General features: G+C 43.7%; 3 protein-coding genes across 3 annotated transcripts; 1 reads left to right on the top strand and 2 right to left on the bottom strand.

Moving 5' to 3' along the window:
* Positions 1–97: 97 nt before the first annotated feature.
* On the top strand, positions 98–1680 carry LOC127750015 (uncharacterized). Its single transcript, XM_052270397.1, has 4 exons — positions 98–833; positions 914–1110; positions 1181–1538; positions 1623–1680. Exons 1-3 carry the CDS (start codon positions 741–743, stop codon positions 1335–1337), a joined length of 447 nt encoding a protein of 148 aa, XP_052126357.1. The 5' UTR covers positions 98–740; the 3' UTR covers positions 1338–1538; positions 1623–1680.
* A 3115-nt stretch (positions 1681–4795) lies between these two features.
* LOC127750004 (uncharacterized) lies at positions 4796–5745 on the bottom strand. The gene is made up of 3 exons (XM_052270379.1): positions 5309–5745; positions 5006–5173; positions 4796–4935 (listed from the first exon to the last, which is right to left on the bottom strand). The coding sequence occupies exons 1-3, from the start codon at positions 5580–5582 to the stop codon at positions 4796–4798; spliced, it is 582 nt and encodes a 193-aa protein (XP_052126339.1). The 5' UTR covers positions 5583–5745.
* On the bottom strand, positions 5641–6426 carry LOC127750016 (uncharacterized). Its single transcript, XM_052270398.1, has 4 exons — positions 6423–6426; positions 6038–6216; positions 5762–5944; positions 5641–5715 (listed from the first exon to the last, which is right to left on the bottom strand). Exons 1-4 carry the CDS (start codon positions 6424–6426, stop codon positions 5641–5643), a joined length of 441 nt encoding a protein of 146 aa, XP_052126358.1.
* Between the last annotated feature and the right edge of the window lie 220 nt (positions 6427–6646).

The following is a 6646-nucleotide window of genomic DNA, read 5'->3' as shown; positions in this document are numbered from 1 at the left end:
CAGACCTCAATGAAGAAGAATGGTTCGATTTGCTTTCCAAAGCCTTTGACGTAACATCTATTCCATTCCCAGAGTCTCTCAAACAAGAAATGCTGCAGGTCTATTACGTTCCTTTTTCGTCGTGGCGCACGAACCCCGTTCAGACGGTCTAGACGGGTCGTCTTTCAGCCGTTTCCAGCGTTGCCGCTTTTCCGCTTCCCCCACCACTGTCATCCTTCCCGCAAGCCGCAACAGACGAACACGGAACGAAATTATCGGCTGGCTGTGTTGTTGTTGACACCTTTTAGTGCGCCGTCGTTATTTTCCTCCATAAAAGGAAACTCCCCCCCCCCCTCGTTATTTTTCGTAGTTTAGGCTGTTCAGTAAAGACGTTATCTCGCGTATTCCATTCCACGAGTTCTACTAAACTACTAAATTATCGCTGATATAAAGCTACTTCATTTTGATCTGACGGTTTAGCGTTCGTAACTCCGGCTGCGTGATGGGTAAGTTTTTCTAACCTTTTCGAAGTTTGTCCTAACCTCCAGCACCCTCGTGGTCATTAGGTCGGGAACTCGAGTCCCTGATACTATGTACCCTTGAATTTATTTGCAGCGTACGATTACTTTGGTGACCGGCTGCGAAACCCCATAGAGGAGCACCGGCGCCGGGTCGCGTATGGGGTTCACCTGCGGTTTCGGTGCCGGGACCGGTCAAACCCTTTGGATTTGTCTGTTGAGGCCTTCGTTGAACTATATCGGATGCCTCAGGATATTTTCATGGAGCTGATGGGAATTTTGACACCTTTTGCGGAACGCAGGCAATCTCCCAATGCTATACCATTCTTCATGCGTGTAAGTTGTCCTACTTCTACAGTTCTTCATCTCAATATCTTTTGATCTGCTAGCCACCACTAATTAATTGTTGTTTCTAGTTTCTCTCTAGCCTGTTTTATTATGCGACGGGCAGCTACCAGGAGCATACTGGTACTTCCATCCACCACCCTCTAAGCCAGTCGTCGATGGTTAAGAACATTGAAGAGATCACCAACCTCCTGAATCATCCGACAATCTTGCCCCGTTTTGTTCGGTTTCCCTGGACAAACGAGGAGCGAGCTGCTCATATTGAAACGTATGTGTTCTTCAGCCAGTACTTTTATAGTTCACATCTCTTGTGTGGTTCTAATTAAGATTGATTTTAGAAACAGTCGCATGGGCCTGCCAGGGGTACTTGGATTAATTGATGGGACTTTAATTCCCATTTTCCCCCCTACCAAACCAAACCAGCATTACTATTGTCGTAAAAGGTTTACAGCCATAAATGCTGCAGTTGTAAGCAGGTTTTCCCTGTCTCAATAGTTAAATGAAGTGTTGCGATGTGCCACATGGTTTCATTTGATTGCTGTGTTCTCTTTTCCAAGATTTGTGATGCGAATTTAAAAATTCTGTATTTGGATGCCCGGTATCCTGGTTCGGCTCATGATGCCTATGTGTATAGGTGGTCGCCACTAAGAGATGCCCTGATGAGGGCCTACCAGGGTGATCAATGCTGGCTTTTAGGTATTGTTGAGTCTTTGAACAATACTCATGCTACTCCGTTCACCTAATTATTTCTGTTTTTATTTTATTTGTTCTTGATTTCAGGAGACTCAGCTTACCCTCTTGAGCCATGGTTGATGCCACCAATCCCAAATGCCCCTGTGGACCAGAGGTCGGCATCCACTCCCGAACGGGTCCCACTCTGAGCGCGCGCCATGCGCAGTCGGTGTGCGAGAGAGACAGAGCGAGAAACCCGAGGTAGCGATGGCGATGTACCGAACCTCGCCGACTGCAGCCGAGCGAACGGGACCCGTTTGAGTGGCCGAGCCCCGCCTGCCGGTCACCTGAGGGCGTGGCGTGGCGTGGCGCGTAGGCAAAGTCGGTCCAGCGCCACGCCACGCCACGCCTGGCCAGCAGACGGGACCCGTTGACACGAGCGAGTCTCGGCGAGTGGGAGTGAGCGAGCCGGACCGAGAGCGGACGGGACGGGACGGGACGGGTGACAGAGCGAGCGGGACGGAAACGAGCTGGGTTTGGGAGCCGATGCCGACCTCTGCTGTGGACTCACCAGAATATTGCTACACCAAGCTCCACAGCCAATGCCGCAACCCTGTTGAGAGGTGTATTGGTGTGTTGAAGGCTCGGTGGAGGTGCCTGTTCCTCCCTGTGCATTATTCACCCCTCAAAGCTGGGAAAATAATAAATGCATGTGCTGTACTGCACAATGTTATGGTAGACCATGGAATCCCAGCACCCATAGATCATCCTGTGTTCCAGGACGGCCAGGATCCTGAAAACATTCTTGAACCAGGCATTGCTGGTGAGCTCCCTGCCCATTTCTTGGCTGAAGCTGATGTCAACAGGGCGCATCTAGTGGAACATGCTCACTGGTACATCAATCGTCATTAAAGGTGATGTTTGTTTCTTCACCCATAGTTTAATGGAAATGACCTTGATCTTCTCAAGCTCAGCAAGATTCTATTTTGCTTTATTCTTCCAGGGATTGGCTCTGCTGGGTATGATGTCTATAAAATACTTCATCAGATGTTTTGTGCATTTGCTTGTGAAATACCCATATGTAGTGGTACATATTTGTCATTCAATCAATATCTATCTATTTTCTCTTGTTATTATGTTTCCTCCCTCTTGTCCTCTTTCTTATTACTGAAATTTTTTTGTTTTGTTTTTCTTGTCCCTTTATTTTGGAAAAGAAGTTTGGGTGAAAATTGTTGTTTTCTTTATGGGTGCTGGATGTGTAAAGTATTCTGACACCTAAAATTCTGTGCCATGGATTATCATTTGACAGATGAAAAAACACCTTTTTATAGATGCTTAATATGTTTAATTAATTCTATTTTCAAGTCTGTGCAATGAAGTAATGTCTTATTTTTAGTCTACCCCTAGTAAAATTTGAAATATACCCTGACACACCAAATGAGATTTGTTTCTCTGCTTTTGGTGGCTTGTCTTGCTTTAAACTTTTCTCCAAGTGGGATATTTAACACTTTGTGCTACAATTATATTTTGTGATACTGATACTGTGTCTAGTCATCAAATATGTTTGATCCTTTTGTAAGTCCTACAATGTGCTTACTGTTTTTTTTTCTTTTTTCCTGTGATATTGAATTATATAATATAATATCTACCTACCTATGGATTCATTTATGACTTATTACTACAGTAAGTTTTTGTTAAATTGATAGTATAAACAAGTGAGATATACTAGTATATCGTATGGTGTGATTATAGGGGCTTTTCCCTTTAAGCTTAGTTTATTTTGAATGTTTTCTTGTGTAAAGCTATATGATATGTATTCACACTTAAAGGTTGTGACAAGATAACTTTTTCTTTGATTGGGACTTTTCCCCAGTGAACTTAATTTTGACCATTAAATTGTGTAGAGATTTGAGTATAGATACTTGTCTTATCTAAACGTGATTCGACGGAACTTTTTGTTTTTGTGATGACTTTTTCTTGAAGTTGTTTTGGTCGCACCGATTGGTGCGAATATCCACTTTGTTGACAGTATTGAACACTAATTGTGCTCCAATTTTCTTTTGTGATACACTGAGTCTAGCTAGTCATCAAATGTTGGAGTTGGTTAGAATTAGAATTTTGATACCTTTTGTAATTTCTAATAAAGAGTTCAAACTACCTTAAATTCATATCTTCTCCTTTTCCCACTGAAGCTGCAATTAAATTTGGAGCTACTCCTTTTATAAAAGCAATGTTTAATCACTTTATTTATTATGAATGTCGTGTAAATAAATTTATAAAGGACTAACTTTCTACTGAATAGTGTATTTCGACTAACGGAGGAAGAAGAATAGCGGGTAGAACATAAAGGTTCCTGATTGGCCGAGCGCTTACCCCCACAACTGGCGTGACGTACAGGCGGGAAGTTCTCGACCGATAACGTTTATGTTATACCCGCTATGCTTCTTCCTCCGTTAGTCGAAATACACAATGAATATTCTAGAAACCTCTTAACTCATCTATAAAATGACTGCAGGCTTCCAAGTCTGCAACGTCATGGAAATTGCATGGAGGGTCTTGGAAAATTCAGATGTGACGGATTCGGGTCGCGCCCAAATTTTGGGTGATCTTAATTTTCGCTTTGAAAGATTCAGTATTCCTATATGTCATTCAAAAAGGTCATGAAAATGTCTGGAGCCAATGTGGGAACCCTGGACTGGGGTGTTGAAATACTCCTTGTTCAAATGAAAATCTGACCGGTATATTTTCAATGTCAGCAGAGTAATCGCTACTTAAACAAATACATGTAGATAGTTTGAACGTTTTATTAGAAATTACAAAACGTATCAAAGTTCTAATTCTAACCAAGTCCATTTGATGACTAGCTAGGGACTCAGTGTATCACAAAAGAAAATTGGAGCACAATTAGTGTTCAATACTGTCAAACAAAAAGTTCCGTCAAATCACATTTAGATAGATTTATTAATAGTATCAAATCTCTACACAAGATGAATACACAAGGAAAACACAAAATAAAGTCACTAGGGAAAAGTCCCAATCAAACAAAAAGTTAATCACAACCTTTGAGTGAATACATAAATAGCTTTACACAAGAAAACATTCAAAAATAAACTAAGCTTTAAGGGAAAAGCCCCTATAATCACACCGTACGATATACTAGTATCACTCACTGGTATGAATACATATCATACCTCTACACAAGAACATTCAAAATAAACTAAACTTTAAAGGGAAAAGCCCCTATAATCACAAAGAAAAAAAAGGACACAAAAGTGTCAAAACTAGTTGAGTCTACTGAGCACGTTTATGCTCTCAGCAAATTTTTCAATTGCAGCATCGAGGGAGGCTGTGTCAATGTTCACTGCGAGGCTTGAGATGGTTGCAGTAAGAACTTGAATAGCCTCAATCAAATCACCCTGCCCTGAAAGAGGAAGTAAGATAAATATAATGAAACAAAAATTGAGCTATAACCTACGAGGAGGAGCATCTGCCAGTGGAACAAACCACAACACGACCCTGCTCGACTAACTTACCTGTTCCAGGCAAATAGTTGCAAGGATGATTCAGTTGGTAGTTCATAGGTTCCGCTGGGGATGGGCTGGCTGATATGCTGGCGGATGTGCTGGCGGATGTGCTCTCCAATAATGTACTTGGGGAACCTGTGAATTGAACATAGTTAGAGTTTCCCCAAATAGTAGAAAGAAGTGAGTCGCCTCAAAAACAATGGAGAAAAGTTAGTCACTGGCAACCCTGGCACCGCTTAGCATTGCAAACAGAAAACATGCCATGCTTACCAAAAGCAGACAGCTGCTGATAGACGGGCTGGCAGTGGTACAGCTGGTTCTGGGCAAGCAGCTGATTCTGTGCCAGGTTCTGGTTCTGGGCGAGGTTCTGGTTCAGGGCGAGGTTCTGGTTCTGGGCGAGGTTCTGGTTCAGGGCGAGGTTCTGGTTCAGGGCGAGCTGCTGGTTCACCATGGCGAGCTGCTGGTTCCGATGGTTCTGGGCTTGCTGCAGAACCCCAACCTGTTGGTTGTTAGGCCCAGCCACAGCAAGCGGCTGCTGCTGCATCTGCAACAACCCAAAGTATTAAGTTATACTTTAAATATCACTATGAATAGACTTCAAATCAATGAGCAAGAGTGCAATATTGTACATGTACAACACATTTTGTAATTAGTGAATTACGAAATACATTGTACATCTGCAATCATATTTTATATACAGTGTGGTGAATGACATATTCTTACCTGCAGAGCATTCGGTACTGGGTTGCCGTGGAGTTGTTCCCTGGGCACAAACTCCATCGCCTTTTGGTAGACCAGACTTAGGCCTAGATGAGCAGGTGGTGGTGGGCCACCACCTGTAGCGGCCATATACCTGCCACGCTCATTGTATTGGCGCTTAGCTCGGTTTTTCAGGTTGTTGAATGCCTGTGAAAGAGGAAAGCACATTACATAGCTGTTGACAGCTTATAATACAAAGAATCAGATTTCTTTGTATTATAGACTAAAGCTTAACCTTACCTCCTTCCACTTCTCCCCGGTCTTAAACGCGCCGCCCATGGCGTTTATCTGCGCGGCAAGAGCCTCCCACTTGGCGATAACTCGGCCAGCGGCACCAGGCCCCATGAACTCGCCCTGCATCTCCTTGTCAGCCCGTACCAGATCCATGAGGCGTAGCCACTGGTGCTCAGTCGGATCTGCTGTACGAACACGAAGAAGCAATGGTTAATACGGATACGGAATGAATGAAATGTCAGGTGTGACCACGTGTGATGGTTAGGTTATGATGTGAACGATAGTGGCTGCTTGATAATTGCGAACCAATTGCAGCAGTCAAAAGCCAAATCCTTCGCAATACGAACAAATCCTTTGAAAGGTACTATCGAGTTTCAAAAACAAAACTTACCCATCACGCAGCCGGAAGAATGGATGGTGGATTGATAATTGATATATAACACTCCTAAACCCGCTCACGAACAATGTGCTGGGCTTGCAGGCAGGGTCAAAGTGGAGCGAGTGCTTGTCACGACACGACGAGGTGGACGCGGGGAACGAGCGGGGGGTGGACGGGGGCGGTTGATGGCTGCGACTGTTGCTTTGTCTTTGCGGCTAGGGACGAGTCGTATGGTG

This window comes from Frankliniella occidentalis, unplaced genomic scaffold (assembly GCF_000697945.3).
Source record: "Frankliniella occidentalis isolate FOCC.00 unplaced genomic scaffold, Focc_3.1 Scaffold121, whole genome shotgun sequence".
NCBI lineage: Eukaryota > Metazoa > Arthropoda > Insecta > Thysanoptera > Thripidae > Frankliniella > Frankliniella occidentalis.
This window is presented reverse-complemented; position numbering and strand designations above follow the sequence as displayed.

Coding starts and splice junctions, on each gene's coding strand:
- LOC127750015 (XM_052270397.1), top strand. CDS start 741: ATGCCTCAGGATATTTTCATGGAGCTGATGGGAATTTTGACACCTTTT. Junction 834..913: donor CTATACCATTCTTCATGCGT/GTAAGTTGTCCT, acceptor TGTTGTTTCTAG/TTTCTCTCTAGCCTGTTTTA. Junction 1,111..1,180: donor CGAGCTGCTCATATTGAAAC/GTATGTGTTCTT, acceptor GATTGATTTTAG/AAACAGTCGCATGGGCCTGC.
- LOC127750004 (XM_052270379.1), bottom strand. CDS start 5,582: ATGCAGCAGCAGCCGCTTGCTGTGGCTGGGCCTAACAACCAACAGGTT. Junction 5,174..5,308: donor TCAGCAGCTGTCTGCTTTTG/GTAAGCATGGCA, acceptor TTCAATTCACAG/GTTCCCCAAGTACATTATTG. Junction 4,936..5,005: donor TGTTGTGGTTTGTTCCACTG/GCAGATGCTCCT, acceptor TTCCTCTTTCAG/GGCAGGGTGATTTGATTGAG.
- LOC127750016 (XM_052270398.1), bottom strand. Junction 5,945..6,037: donor CCGGGGAGAAGTGGAAGGAG/GTAAGGTTAAGC, acceptor CCTCTTTCACAG/GCATTCAACAACCTGAAAAA. Junction 5,716..5,761: donor CAGTACCGAATGCTCTGCAG/GTAAGAATATGT, acceptor ATATGATTGCAG/ATGTACAATGTATTTCGTAA.